The following is a 16,122-nucleotide window of genomic DNA, read 5'->3' on the forward strand; positions in this document are numbered from 1 at the left end:
CATGGAAGACAAATGTAGGGCAGCACCCTGTAAACAAGTGGAACAGTATGTATGCATAATGAAGAATGAGACTGACAAGTGCACACTCAGTGTGTGCTGGAAGTCAAGAAGCACAGGCCAATCCAAGAACCCATATAAAAAAGCTGGTCTTGATGTCAATATTTTTGTACTCCCAGCAGTACGGAGGCTGAGACATGCAGCTTTCTGGTGCTGACTGGCTAGTGAGCCTAACCAACTAAATGAACTCCACACCAGTGGGAGGCAGTCTCAAAACCCAAGGAATAACACCCACGTTTGACCTCTGGACAACATGCACACTCCTTGAATACACCCTGCACAAACACCTGCAACAGTAACCTCACAACCACACAAAGGCTAGTGGTTGCTCTCAAACCTGCAGGATGGGTGTGGGATTCCTCTAGGTCAGCTTTTCTGCTTTTATGAATAGATTAGTGGTGGGGGAGCATGGATTGATCCAGTGATAATATAAGAATTGAATGCCAATAATAGTCCACTATTGTCAGACACCAATTATGTATTGGTTCGCTCCTCCGTTCAGCAGGTGTATTTTTACCTAAGAATATCTATTAGTGTCAGAGTATAACTGTCAAGCTAAGTCATATATTATTATTAAATTTTGTCTGTGATCCTTTGTTTCCTCCAGTGTCATATGGAGAGGGGAATTACACCCCCATGTGCCACTGGAGAGCAGCACTTAATGAAGGTTGCTTTTCTAGAGACCTCAGACATTGCAGACAAGCCCAAGAACTCATTAGTAAACAGGAGAGGTCTCAATGCCTGGTAGCTTTATCCCAAGCTCCTGCATTTGAAAGGAAGGGAGGGATTATGTGTGAGGAGTGACAGCCTGCAGTGGCCAGAAAAAGCAGGCTACAAGTGGGCTGGAGAGGGGTCAGCCATCTCTGCTTATATCAGTGTTTCATGGGCCCTTCCTCTATTGAAAACTAGGACAACAGGAGTGGCCAGTTTGCAAATGGTGAGATGTGTTTATTTCATTCCATTTAGCCTTAGATTTGGCATTTAGAAAGAGTCAGTTATGCCCACTCTAACATTTGTATATCATGCCCGATTAGTCTGCCAGGTGTCTGAGGTGTTGATTGTGAAGTTTGCCAAGGAAGATGCTGTGTTGTATTGCCAACTTGATGATGTCTACCCCTTCTCTTCTGGGAAGATGGAAGTTGCTCTCTGGACTTACTATGGGCTCATACTGAAATGGAAAGAGCCCACAGAGTAAACCCTTTCTGAGTGCTGTACATTGTGTAAGCCCTCTGCCCACATCTGCTATGTGCCTTATGCTTTTCGTATATATAGTGGTTAATGTGTAATTTAAAATAAGTGTTTCTCAACAAAGATGTTCACATTTTCTCTCGGCTTTACGGTTAATTTTTATAATAGCATAAGGTGATGGTTGACAGGACCTAGAATCATTTCTGGGACCTATGGGGGATTTTCTTAGTTGTGCTCATTGATGTGGGATCTTGAACTGTATAGATTGAAAACACAGGCTCTGACATATGCTCATCCATCTCTGATTCCTGACTAGCACCCGGCTGCTTCAAGCCCCAGAGCCTTGACTTCTTACTGTGATAGTATGTGCCTTGGACCGTGAGCACAGCGGGCTCTTTCTCCTTTAAGTTGCTTCAGTCAGAGTGTTCTAAGATAATAACAGGAAGAGAAATTAGGAGAGATGAATAACATCTAAAATTCTAAAGCTTAAAAAAAAATCCAACAGATTTTGAAGATGTTAAAAATCTCTTGGTCATATAGAGGTCTTGGTGGTGAGGGTAATATGATTGTGGAGAGATGTGAAAGATAATATAATCCTCTATTTAAAATTTTCAGTCATCTTTTCTACAGCATACACAGAGACACTCACAGAAAGAGAGAGACAGAGGGGGGGAAGGAGAGCACATTTCTTCACTCTAGTCTTTACATCCCTGTTAGAGAGATACCCTTTACCGAATTTAAATATGGAAGAATTATAGATTTACATCACCATCACCAGGAAGCTTTGAACCATAGCAAGGATCCCTGTTTTCCAAGTCTAATGCTCTTCTCCATTCTCCTCTGCTGCCCCCTTACTCCTGAAAAACAAGTCATGAGTAATGAATGCCCTTATCACTTATCTCTAATTTCAGTGATGATTAATCAGCAGCCCACACTTGGATGATACTAATCAAGTTATTTGTATAATGGCACCAATTTGGATCGTTACTGCGCATCTCTGTCTGACATGGGCTTGGCACCGGGCAATCAGCAAGCATGAGCATGGAATCTGGAAGAAAGCTCCTTGGGCTGCTGCCTCTCCCCTTACGAGATCCTATCACCAAACTCTGGCTGGGCACAGCCTCCTCAGTCCAGTGTGCTTCCTTCAGACTTAGCTGAGAACGGCAGCTCAGGCACCCAGAGGTTTAAATCCTAAGCCACCCACCAGTTGCTTGCTGACTGGCAGATGATATAGTGAATAACTCACCAATAAGGGCCAATTTTCCAGCTAGGAAATTGTTGTTTCATATAATAGTCCAAAGCTGCTCGGATTCCTGGTAGGAAGTGTAAGTTGAATGTTGGGCGTTATTCAGCATGATGATTATTGTGGATTTACAGCTGTTTCTCAACTACATTGCGCACACTCGGGATACTCTTGAATAAGAATGTGAAACATCTCTCGCCTTCCATCTCCCCATTTTCTGTGTCTGGAGTAATGTCATTTGAAGCTGACATTCACTCTGAGTCTAAATTTGATGTGCTCCAACCGATAGCCATACTTGCTTGTCCTGACTTCTCTAAGCTTTAAATTTGGAAGGTTTTCAGTAGCTCTTGTTGGCAGGGAAAAAAAAAATGAACCAAGATATACGAGGAGAGACTGCTATTAGAGTGATATTTTGGTCACATAGACTGTCGATACTAATGAATGCCCTTGAAGCAGGTACTGTAAATGCCTGAAGCTGGAGCTGAGCTGCTGAGCCTAGATCAGTCTGCAGAATGTCTGTCTCCTCCCTAAATACTAAAGAGCTGATTAGTGGCCTCTGGCTGTGGGGCTGGTTTTATCAGTATCGCATATTGGAGCTCTGACTGCTGATAGGTGGGCAGCATGGGTCCACATTTCTGTCTGTGCTGGGCACGCTGTTTGGTTTTATTCCTGAGTCATAAATGAGATATCGTAGCGTGTTCCATTAGTTCCCTCCATTCTTTAGCATCATAAAATGCAATGTCCCTTTAGCTACTTCCCGGATACACTGGAATTGTTAATAGCAGCAGGTCTAGGGTTAAGCAGACTACATCAGGTCCAACCACTTCTTAGTTTCCTTGTGTGCATGTGGGGTACAGTCAGAAGACAGCAAACCACGTAGGAGTATAGTGGGGTTTAAATGAGATCACAGAGAATTTCAAAAAAATCATACCTAGTACATTGAAAAAAAACCTTAAAAATAAATTAGCTTTGGTTTTCATGTAGATGACCTGAAGCCTGACCCCTCTAGATAATAGTGGGAGTTATCCTGATGCTAAAAAATTAGTAGTAACAAGCACTTTAGAAACTCATTTGGCTTTCTTGCCTCTAGACATAAAGAATAGCTGCTACTTCCCTCTTCTTTTGTATATTTGTAGAATTACAGTTCCTTTCGGCTTTAAATATCTTACACTAATTGTTAATCTTTTAACCCCCTAGAGGCAAACATAAAGGAAAAAAAAAAACCTCAGCTTTTAGTGAGTTGAAGCAAAAAGTGACAGAGGTTCAATGATGGTACCTTTTATCAAAGGGAAAATGATATTGAGTTTGGGTTTTGGAAAGCAGGGGCTATGCATATGCCATCTCCATTGAGACTGGAGGCTGGAGTTCTACAGAAATTCAAGTTAGAGAATTTCGTTGAGGTGTAACTGGTCAGGGCAAGTGCTGAGCTATGTCTATCTCTGCTATGCTTGCTGGTTAGGGGGACCGGAAAGGCACGTTTCAGTACTACTGACTACCACAGGCAGCCACGTCCACACTCTTAAAGTCTGTGCTTTTTATTTAGTTAGGAAATTTTAACAGGATATCTCTCTATATAGTAACTAGCCATGGCTATTGTTGTGCATATACTAAGTAGTTGGCCACCAAGTTCTTTTCTGGGTAAGAGGAAAATCTATACAGCAACAGCAAAACCTAACACTTGTGCCTTGGGGTGATTGTCAAGTGTTTTAACAAGTAATTTGGTTCTCAGTCATACAAGCCCTTTGTTTCCATTGTGGATGGCTGTAGCTTCAGAAGTGGAGATAGTTCTGTTACCTGAATTAAAGCAGCTGTTTCCTGTCATCTCAGACTTCAGCTAATATGGGGGTCCAGGTAACAACCCCATAGGATGTGCTCCATCCACTCTCAACTGCTTGATACACCACCCATCCCCTTTGTGTGATTTTTCTCCCCTCCATCCCTCTCGTGGACCCATGCTTTTGGACAGCAGGGGCTTGCACCCACTCTCACTCTGCAGAACCGTCACTTAACAGTCCCAGGGAACAGAATATATCTTATTATCAGTTCATTAGCAAAGTGGCTGACACAGACGATCAACAGTTGGCCTTCAGCACAGCTCCACTTTGTCTGGGAGAAGCAGAATGCATTTGGAAATGCTGGCATAGCAGCCAGCCTTGAGTTGGACTGAGGCAGCGCTATCTAACACTGTCCTTTCTTCTTTCGCCATAAACGCACAGCGCAGAATCGAGCCCATTGAGGAGGAATCATCTGCTCTGCCAACACAATTAGTTTTATAAAAAGCCTCTGTCTTCAGACTGTTCTTCTCCAACGTCCAAGTTGGATGACTGTGGTTATTTTTTAATTAATATTTTTAAGAGCCACCCTCCATCTCCCAAGAGCCTCTAAGCAGATTTAACAGGCTTAAAGGGGACTCTCTACACAGTAACTTCAATGCCATCTCCCAAGCAAATAAAACTCCATTTGAGGGTTCTGTATTTCTCCATCTCTTTTAAAAATTTTTTCATAAAGCCTACCCAGTGGGGGGCGAGGGGTTTCTTGAGGGTTCGGCTGTATTCTTTCCAGACAGCAACAAAATAGATTATCTTGTTGCTGAAAGATGAAGCCACGAAAGCTGTCCAGCAGGAGCAGGAATGAAGGGAGACAGGGAAGTCTGAGCTCCACCCCTTTCAGCATGAACAGCAGCAGGATTCAGCAATCACTAGTAATCTTCATGGTTTATTTTTATATTCTCGTTTCATTTGTTGCTGTCAGTTTCTTTGATTCTTGTATTTTAATTGAAAAGCTAATTCAGACCTTTGGTTTTCGTGGCTGGTACCACTCCGTAGATACATTCAGTGTGGCGGCTCACACCTCCTCCTTTTGGGGATCAGACAAGCTTAGACCTTAAGCGTCATAGTTGGCTTGGCCTTTTTAGTGGTGCAGGCCTTGATTAAAAAGTTATTGAATCTGGAGTCTTTCAGAGGGAAGAAAGCTAATGTGATAGTTGAAATTGAAACAGCGTAGACACGCATGCTCTGTAACTACTTCCTTTGTCACTGGCTTCCTTGAAAAGAGTTTTCATGTGTCTAATCAATGTTTCCTTTCACAAAAGAGATGCCAATTCCATGTAAATTCAGCTTGTACTGTACTTGACCCCAGTTCTTCAGCCTCTGTGCTGAAACCCAAGAGAGGAAATGGTAAAAATAGCTAGGTGCGTGTTCATTTTGAAAGTTGAGATTCTGGTCACCTTTAGTTTGGCATGGTATAAGGATCATTCCCCTGGGACAGAAAGGCAGAAATAACTCTTCTTGTAGCTGACATTAAAGAGTTACATGGGGACAAGAAAAACTTTACATAATTCCATACAGTAACTTTTCTCCTATTTTAAAACCAGACTGCTTTGCAGTTTGTAAGGTCAGGGTAGAATTATCAAACATCTCTTCACTCTGGAAGATGTGTTGGCCTTAGATCTATGGAAACCCTGGTGCAAGTGCTGTGAAGGAGAGATCTTGCTGTGCTGTTTCATAGCTCCCTCCACCCCAAGGAACTTCAAAATACAAGGGAGACAGGCAAGGTTTACAGAATCGGGCCTTTGTGTCTCTTGGTGTGGCTGATGCTCAGGGCGACCTGCGGGGCATGCATTGTGGTGAGCCACCTCCATGAGCATCTGTATTCTGTGCTGTGCTTCCTTCCCTTGCATTTTAGAGTTAAAGGTGAAATTCCATCTTTAACCCCCTTGTGGTTGTCTGAGCTGTGATTAATGAACTGGAAGTGACTCCCAGCAGAGCTTTCATAGGGTAGATGAAAGATGAAATTTCAGCCTTAAAAAAAACAAAAACAAAAACCAAAAACAAACAAAAACCAGGCCTTTTGCTTAATATAGCTTTTAAAATTAATATCTGTTTTCAAATGCCAAGAAAACAAAGGGGATTTCTCAAAAGTGTATGCAGCTTGCCACAATAGGCCTTAATTGGTGTCAAGAAGATGTTAGGATGAACGAGGAAATGCCCATTTAGCTGATAAAGACTGAAAAGTGGGACCTTGTTATGAGCTGTCATCTCAGCATGTATTTAAACTATAGCAAAACTGAAACATATTTGCCATATAGATCATAATGACTCCAAAGGAGCCATTATACTCTATTATGTAATTACATAATCAAAGCATGCATAGTAATCAGCTTTTGGAATTCAATGCTAATCAAACATACCTATACTATGTGTTTAAGCTAAAATAGAGAGCGTTAATTTGCCATTAGTCAACTAAACAAGAATGTGTATACAGAATATTCATGAATAGCTTAATGTTGTGTCAGATACTTTTTGTTTTGTATGCGGGGGAAATCAACAATTTTAATTGAAGAAAAGCCAGCACGGAGGAAGAATAATACTTTAGCTCGCCGTTCAGAAATCTGCCTCACCTTTTACTGATTGTAAAAAGGAGATTAGCGTAAATTCACCAGTTTTTCCTTTTATAAGCTCAAGTGAAGCAACAGTAATTATAGAACAGTAGCTGCTTAGGAGGGTCTGGGCACCTCTGTGCATAGGACACAACCTTAGAAATACTAGCTAAAAACATAGCAAAGCCTTCAAAACAGCAGCAAAACGCGAGTGTATGTTGCTTTTATAATTAGAAACACATCAATGCACGTTATTTAGAAACAGGTGAGTGGAGTCACTCCTTGAGGATCTGTCACAGATTATCTGGTCTGTCCTCTTGGAGACATTGGTGCTTGCCCTGGAGTCTCTGCCCTGGATCTAACACTGTCAAGAAGAGTTGCGACTGGGAGTTTCTTTAGCTTCTTTGATTAAAGAAGGTAGCACAGAGTGTTTCCGTCAGTGTCAGAGATCTTTGTCATTTCAGTTACTGTTGGTCTCTAAGCTCATGGTCTGCAAGGCTCATGGTCACAATTGTTTTGACCATTAAGAAGCCAGAACTGGTCTCAACACTTCAGACAGTCTCAACACTTCACTTTGGGGGACAGAAAAAAACGGACAAGGATCAAAAAAAAAAAAAAAAAAAAAAAGATTAACAGAAGCTTTGTAAGCCATACATGGGTCGATTGCTTTTGATTTTAAATAAATATTCAAGTATGCATGATGATTGGACTATGACCTTCCTTAAAAATAAAAAAACTGTATTTGTTTTGAAGAGGTCATCTCCTTAACCTTCGATCCCCAGATGATGGAACTCCCTTTTGGGATGTGGCTTTTGCTGTCTCTCATCAGTATGTGGCCGACTCAAAATGTTCCTGTCATGTTTAAATGGGGCTGAATTCTTTCATCAAAAGCTTTCGTGGCTTGAACTTCGAATAATTTATTTTCAAATTACTTTTACTGTAATTCTTATTAATTCAAATAGGTTTCTGATTTGATATAAAACTCTGTAAATGTAGGGAACAGTTTAATGAATTGAGAGATAGGATTGAGTCTTTTAAAGGAAATGTACAAAATATGCTGACAATAATTGCTTAGATAGAAATCAAATCTTAATGGCTTTGTTAATGATTTGTAGCGCGCACTGTGTTTACGTTGACTTGAGGGAACATATGTAGTTAGAGAGATTTCTCCCTCTGGGTTTCAACAGAATCTTAATTTTTTTCCCTTTCATTTCTTTTCCTGGAACACACTCATCTCTGTTCTGCCTCTTGAAATCTTTAGCTGGAACTGCAGTGCCTTTGCCTTTAACAATAGTTTCTCTTGGTCAGGATGGACTTTCTTCTTCTGAGTTAGGCACTTTAACTGGGTGGTAAAAATAGGACCCAATAGAGGGGCACATGGGTGACAAACCAGGGCAAGCTTTGGGTCCCATGGGGCACCAACAGCAGTCAAAAATAAGGTTTCCGAAGACATGCGGGTGTTTTGTTTCTTTGATAGTTTCTAACTTTGATGCCTCTTGGAGAATAAGAATGTATAACCCTGAGTCTTTGATTTCTCTAAAGCATCCAGAATTGGGCCTGAGGAGATGGTGAGAAAGAGTGCTTGCTAGTCAAGCATGAGGGCCGAAGTCTGAACCTTCATTGCCCACATCAAAGCTAGGTGTGGCTACTCCTGTCTATAACCTAGTGTGGGGGCGGGGCTAGGGAGAGACAAGCAGTCCTGAGGGCTCACTGACCACCAGGCTAGCAGAATCACTGAGCTCTGAGTCCAGTGGGAACCCCAGTACCCAGGAAGTGGGGTAGAAGGGCAGAGCAGGGCACCTGTCATCCTGCCTTGGCCTCTACATCTGTTTGCACTGGCTCATGTTCCCACACACAAGTATATGCTTACATGCACACAGAGTTTCAAAACTACACCTTCAAGGACTGTAGTACGAGTTTTCCCTGAGTTTGTCATCATTAGCCTGGGTTTTCTGGTAGCCCTCTGCATTTGGGGCTTGAGTGCCTCCTATTTGTACAGTAACCCTGCCAAGTTAATGTTGGGGGTTCAGCTTTTCCTAGAGCAGGGATGTGGACAGAGGTTCTCTAATGTGATTTAGCTACTGGAGGAGCAGGCAAGGGGCTTTGTGTGTTGCTCCATTGGGCAAACCGCCTGCCCAGTTAAGTGTCATGGTACCTGGTCCCCCTCTGTGTGCGTGGGTAGGTGGGAGTTACCATAGCTGCCACGACATAAGCTGAAGTCTGTTTTAACTCTGACTTATCCATTTATTATGGGCTGGACTGGAGAGCCTCCCCAGTATAAATGAAGAGTTTTATTTGTTAACAGCCAGGCAGCAAGGGCAAGAGTTTGGGCATTGGCAAATGCCCACCGTGCCTTAGTAATAAAGGCTTTCTCTGGGGGCAGAGAGTGCTGAGTACAGAAAGGAGGAGGAGGAGGCAGAAGTAAACAGGTATTTTACATTCAGGACAGCCTCTCTCTCATCTTGAAGTGTGTAATTGTGTTCAGGATAAATTATGGAAATAAAAAAAAAATCACAAGTTGCGCATAAGGAAATAACCCTCTTTAAAAACAAGTAAAATTTTCAAGACAGAGCCCGAAGGGCCTTAGCAACCAGTCCTGAGATGTTGGCTGGTAAGCAAGGTGCGTGTGTGTGTGTGTGTGGTGGGGGGTGGGGGGTGTTCCAGAGCCAGGTTCTAACACAAGCTCAGCTCTCCCACTTAGTGGAACTGGACCTTCCCCAAGTCAGTCTCTGTAGTCCAACCTTTATGGTAGAGGCACTGAAACAGAAGTCTGGAGATGGGGAAGCAGCCAGTGCCCTGCCCAGCACTGGGAACACCTTAGTTCTCCTTCTTGTTTCTCACTTCCACTTCTGGCTTTGAAATCCTGTCACTTGTCACTTCCATAAGAACATACTGTTGATTGAATAGACTTGATGAAGTCCAGCATCTTATACAATGGCATCTAAAGAAAGTTTGTAAAAATATGGGGTTTGAGAAAGGCATCTCGAGCAATTATATTAACTGAAAAAAAAGCTAATAAGGAATCTGTGTTCCTATACTGCTCCTAACAAGGGGCTATAATGGCCACTGGTGGACACCAGAGTAAGTTTCACCTTTTGTAGACAATAAGCTTTCTTGCTATTGTCTGTCGAAGAACTGTCTAGCAGCTTAGTGGAAGGTGCTTGCTCACGGATGAAGGGCTCTCTTTGATTCAGGGATTTGTTTTTAGGGATTATGGAGCAACTCAAAGTTAGCCAGTGTGGTGGGGCGTGTCTATAATCCCAGCACACTTAACAGTGAGGAAAGAAGATTGCCATAAGTTTGAGGCTAGCCTGTGCTACATAGCTAGTAGCAGACCAGCCAGGGCACAGAGCAAGACTGGCTGGAAAAACAAACTACAGGGCTATCGTGATGGACCAGTGAGCAAAGGCTGGAGCCCACATGTTAGAAGAAGATAACTGACTCCAGAAATGCACACATACACACACATACACACACGGATAGGTACATAGAACTGTGTTAAGGAAAATGGAAAACAAAAAATCTGAAACTTAAAGGAAACCGCCCTATATCACAATAACTTCTTGGATAAATTAAAACTCAGCTTGATTTTGTCTCCCAAACTTCATCCAAATATACCAATTAGTGGTGGAAAATGTCCACACATGCCAGCCGCTGCTCCACCCTTAAAGTAAGTTACCTGGCTGTTAACAGCCTCATTTCATCGCTAGATAGTCTACCTGTTTGATTTCTGTTCCCCAGAACATGTACTGTTCCTTCCTTGACAGCATGTCAGCTAATTGAGTTTTAGAAAACTCTGAAGGATTTTTTAATGCAGTCTTTAAAAAAGATACCGAAGGTGCATGTTTCTCTCCTGCTGCACATGAGATTGCATTTTGTGACAACCTAATTGTCTCAACATCCATTTCAAGGGGGAAATTTATCAAGTCCTAGTATGTACCCTTCCGTTTGGAAGACATATTTGAGGATGTGAGCAGAAATTATTTTTACATAAAGGCTTCAGGCAGTAGAGTACTGACATATACACTGTATTTTCCTTGCTGTCACTCAAGTCCTTTGCCTCAAATAAATAGGTCATTATTATCCCATTGCAGCCATCTATACTGCCTCAAAGTATAGGGCTCTGTTTAATATAACTGTCATCCAGCTGACCCGTATAATTTATTGGTGATTTTTTTTAAAGAATGGCATCCTTGGGCCACTACCATCAGCCAAACACTTTGATGTCTTTTAGCCAAATATTTCATTATCACATAATTTGTTTGAATTGATAGTACAACCATATTAGCATAGCTAGAAGTTGACATTTCTCTGAGACACTGGATTTCTGGTTGGTCTTAATTTAAAAAAAATAACTCTGTGACGTTAACATCACATAACAACATCACCATGAGTTTTCAGAGCAGCTCAGCAAAGACAGACGTTTGTGGAGGGATGGCCAAAGTTTACCCAAGTGACTTGTTCTGTAGTGACATGGTAAATGGGCTGGCCATGGAATACCCCATTTTCAGTAACAATTAAGCATATGTACTATATGTTATAAAAAAAAAAAAACTTGACTTAATGTTGTCACTACTTTTGTTCTTAAAATGCAAAACCATGTTCCACTCCTTGACTTCCATCCCCCGTGCATAAAGGCTACTATGAATATAATAAAGCAGCCTTCTCTCAGAATACACTGGCCTTAGGACTTCCATGAAGGACTAAAATAAAAACCAAGTTATTTCCACAGAAACTGTCTTACTAGCACAGGATTAAATTAGAGGCAGCTTTAAGTCTTGTGAGCTTCAAAGTAGTAGTTGATATCCAAAGGGGTTGATGCCTGTCAGCTCACACTCACAGCCGCCGTACATGCACCTTCCATGGGCTGAAGAATCTTCTTTGTGTTGCTAATAAACTCTCCACAGATAGAAGAATCCCTGCCTGCCCCAGAAGGTCTTGTTGGATATCCTCGGCTCCTAAAGGCAAGCCCATTGTCTAACAACTTTATTCCTCACATTATATAGTGTGATTTTCTTTAATTTCTCCCTGGTTAGGTCTCTCAGCAAACATCTGGTGTCTGGTGCCCTGCTCTCTAGTTGCTCTTCTCAGGGCCATCAGATCCACCTGGAAGAGCTGGCTTGGTTGGCAGCAATCTTAGTCACCTTGTTCTTAGCTTGTACCTTGGAACAAGCCATCCCTTCATACTGGGTTTTAAATTCTGTGTTTGTCACAGTAATCACAGAGGAAAAATAACAAACACTCACGTTGCTTTCTCTAATCACTTTCTTTCATTTTGCTGCCACTCTGTAACAGCACTCAGCCCTCTGAGCTTCCCCAGGACAGTCTCCCTCCTTCCTGCTACAGGGGTCAGTGTCCTCCCAACAGGGTTCATTCCCTGCGGTCATAGAGTTTAAGGTCAAAGTTCATTTGGGTTTACTCTATAAGCACCAGGCATTCTGTTTATCTGTACTCCTAATCATTTCTCCCCTTATTCTTCTGGTTTCCTCTCTTCTAGTCCTCTGCCAGGGGCTGGTCTATTTCTCTGTAGATTTGGCTTTAAGCCATTTTAGACACCCTTCCTTACTGTGTCTAGACAAGAAAAGATCCTCGAAATGTGATTGCAGGTGGAAATCCCCCATTCATTCTAATTGTACCTCTGTTTATGCTGCCTCCTTTTTTTTTTTTTTTTTTTTTTTTTTTTTTTTTTAAGTAGCATTTATCTTTGACCTTTGCTTCTTGATGTGACAACATTTATTCAAGGAGTGAAGAAGCCACCCTAAACTGATACATTCCAGCTACAAAGAGAACAGGAATCCTTAGCCTGAATTCTTGCATTTGCTACTCCCCATACATGATAATGGCTTAATACGTGTGCGGATTTGGGGGTCTCGAGAAATGAGGGTGATGTGGTGGTGGTGGTGGTGGTGGTGATGATGATGTCATCGAAATGGTGATAGTGTTGATAGTACTGGCAGTTACCATCTGTTTGGTTTGACAAGAAGCTAGACACAGTGCTAACTGCTTTGTGTGTATGACAACTCTGTGGGGTAGCTGTTAATTACTGCCCCTATTTTGTATATGGGAAACTGTCTTGGGGACTCTACATAAATTTCCTGATATAAGAGCAATCTGTCTTTACCCCTTCTTGACTGACTGTTACATCTGCTGCTTGTAAATACACCTTTTGCTTGGGAAGTAGAGATTAGGTGTCTGTTTTACCCACATCCCAGCTTCTTAAAGGCTAGGAGAGTGTCCCAGACTTCCCTGTCCCCTCTTATGCCAACCACAGAATCAAGCACATCACAGTTCCTTATCTGCTGCTTCTAAATTGAACTTCTGCCTGTGCTGTGGATCTTTTCACACATTTAGGAGATGCTCTGGCTGCTGGAACAAATCTTGATGCTGCAAACTAGAGCAGATACAGAGATAAGCCTTGTATCAGTGGAGCTGAAAGCTCTCACATTTTGACATGTTCTGGAAATTTTTTCACGGCTGAAGGGGTGATCTGCAGAGAGGGTGGTGAGCTTGAGGCTATCTTGAGCTTTGGGTGAGTTATAAAGGTGTATTTTTGAGAGCTAAATCAGACTCTCAACTGTAGGCTTTCTGGATCTTCCTGAAGTCCCCCAGATTTATACCTCGTTTGGTCCTCATTCTCATGCATGACAAAATGAACTGCCTGTACACTGGGAATGTCAGCATCAGCCCATGAGTTTACCTTAGATCAAGAGCATATGGTCTAAGCTTGGCCATATCTTCCCTCTTTTGGATGGGAGAGCTTCCATGTTCATAGCAGCTAGTACTCTGGTCTTTCTTGTTCCACCTCAGCACATTGCTTGACAGTTCAAAAAACTGGAGGTTGGGACACCAGCACCACTTACTTTCTTAGAGCCATGTCAATCCCAAGCTTAATTGTATCTTAACCTACATCTCCCTTAGTTAGATGACTCCTTTTGTGAACTAGGGAGAAAAGTATTTAGGGTCCTAGCAGACATTTGTTTTGTAATGCATTTCTCACTTCGTTTTTTGCTTTAATGGAGCTCATGGACCAAAATTTAAATGATGGGACTTCCATCTGACCTTTATCTCTCTTTTTTTAAAGGTGATGGACAGAATCTGTTTACTAAAGACGTGACAGTGATTGAAGGAGAAGTCGCAACCATCAGCTGCCAAGTCAATAAGAGTGACGACTCCGTGATTCAGCTCCTGAACCCCAACAGGCAGACCATTTACTTCAGGGACTTCAGGCGTAAGTCTGCCCTCAGTATTAGACAGCAACTTTTGTTTACCTATGTGTTGTCTTGATGAAGAGATTGCCAAGGCCACCTCTTTCTAATTTAATGTTAGATGCTTAAAGTTTAGTCAATTCCTTAGAGAGAAGAAGAGACAGGCAATCATAATCTTTCTACTTAATAGAAACCTTGAATGGTCCCCTTTAAAAGTCTTACTTTGCGATAGGAATTGATTGTAGTAATTCAAGGTGAATTGCAATCGAGTCCCAAATACTTAGCTGACACAAACAACTCAAATAGGGTAAGGCAAGGAAAATATAGCATTCTGATAGGGAATCTGTTTGGTTTAAAGAGTGGTGTTTCCAAGACAATCTATACCTGTAATGACAGGACCACAGCTTTCACCATAACCTCAGCTGTACAGAGATAGCCATATGCTGAATTCAATTTAAATGCAATTTAAATTGAAAAAGCCAGCCTTTGAAACTGAATTGTATATGACACCAAAGGCTCACGTGGTTGCCATGGCTTGGCAAGACACCTCACTGATGCAAGTATCCATCATGCCTGTTTGGGGCTGCTTGACCTCATGCCCCCTCCTAGTATTTGGACCATTTTGTGGGAAAAGTTAGTAAACAAGAAACATTTAAAGGGACTGAAGAAGGGCCCATGTAATGTCTGAGGCTAAAGGCGTTTACCCCAAGCCTGACCTCCCGAGTTCCATTCCCAAACCCATTGGTGGAAGAAGAGCCCGGCTCCACAGGGTGGTCGCCGGATTTCACATGCATGTGGTACTGATAGCCTTTGCTAAATGAAGAAGACTTTGAAGAAGAATTCTCATATTAAATAAGAAGCCCACATACAGTAATTTGTTATGGTTCCGATTTCCTTTCTGGGGGTCTGATCAGTTTTCCACTGTGAGGTGGACTTACCTAGAAATATATGTAATCAGCTACAACCTCTAAAGCCCCTGGGTCAGGCTGTCCCACCCAATTTATGTCCCCTAAATTCAGATGTGGCCAAGTTAAATGGTCTTCTAAAACATGTTTAAATTTAATATTCTACATTTTGCTTTGAAATTACTTTTTTTCTTAGTTCTCTTTCATAATTTGGACCAGCTTGTTTTTGTTGTTCATTTCATTGTTGTTATTGGTTTTGTTCCTTTGTTTTTGGCTTTGTATTTTTGTTCTAAAAGTGCCTTTGTTTCTGATCTTCTGCTGTCCACCTGACATGTCCTCCGAGCCTGCTCCCTCCTTCCCATTTCATTTTGCCTGTCTCTGACAGGAAACCATAAACAGTTTAAGAATATGTGTTGAAGAGGCACAGTACCTGGAATTACCCCAAGTGTTGGCGGTGGTGCGTGCGTGTGTGTGTGTGTGTGTGTGTGTGTGTGTGCGCGCGCGCGCCTAAGTTTCCTTAGAATGGGTCAGCAGGGTTGTTTGTCTGCGTGCAGCTACTGCAGCAGCCTAAAATAGTACCATACAGATACAGAAAGACAGAAAATGTTTCTATTCTGTGCCTGTCTTTCTAGCATCTGACTTTTTCCCTTGCCTAGTTAAGAAAAATAGATTGTCGGTCATCTTTTGCACAATCACTAACTGTGTTTTGTTTCACAGCTTTGAAGGACAGCAGGTTTCAGCTGCTGAATTTTTCTAGCAGTGAACTCAAAGTGTCACTGACAAATGTCTCAATTTCGGATGAAGGGAGATACTTCTGCCAGCTCTACACGGACCCCCCACAGGAGAGTTACACCACCATCACAGTCCTGGGTAAGATATGGCTGTTAGTCCCATAGCCAGTGGGATGGCTCAGGCTACCCTACCAAATGGCTTTCAGTAGCAAGGAAAGGGTTAAGAGTGAGTCTCACTGCTGCAACTTGTTTTAGGGAGAATCACCACCCATCTCACTGAATTTTAAAAATAGGCTATTTTACCAAATGCTCTCAGGAATAGCAATTGGCTGTCTTTGTAGATCCCACCTGCTCTTGGGTTTCAGCCCCTCAAGCTTCAGAAGCAAAGATCAAGAAAGTTAGAGCCCTCAAAAGA

General features: G+C 42.1%; 1 protein-coding gene across 12 annotated transcripts in view; it reads left to right on the forward strand.

Annotated features, from left to right (window-relative positions):
* The window catches only part of Cadm1 (cell adhesion molecule 1), a 322,515-nt gene that overhangs the window by 243,152 nt on the left and 63,241 nt on the right, over window positions 1-16,122 (forward strand). For all 12 annotated transcript variants that reach the window (XM_076925046.1, XM_076925040.1, XM_076925035.1 and 9 more), the window contains 2 exons: window positions 13,948-14,094; window positions 15,694-15,846. In XM_076925046.1, coding sequence (XP_076781161.1) covers window positions 13,948-14,094; window positions 15,694-15,846 — 300 coding nt within the window. The remainder of the gene's footprint in view (window positions 1-13,947; window positions 14,095-15,693; window positions 15,847-16,122) is intronic.

This window comes from Arvicanthis niloticus, chromosome 26 (genome assembly GCF_011762505.2).
Source record: "Arvicanthis niloticus isolate mArvNil1 chromosome 26, mArvNil1.pat.X, whole genome shotgun sequence".
In the NCBI taxonomy this organism is placed as follows: domain Eukaryota; kingdom Metazoa; phylum Chordata; class Mammalia; order Rodentia; family Muridae; genus Arvicanthis; species Arvicanthis niloticus.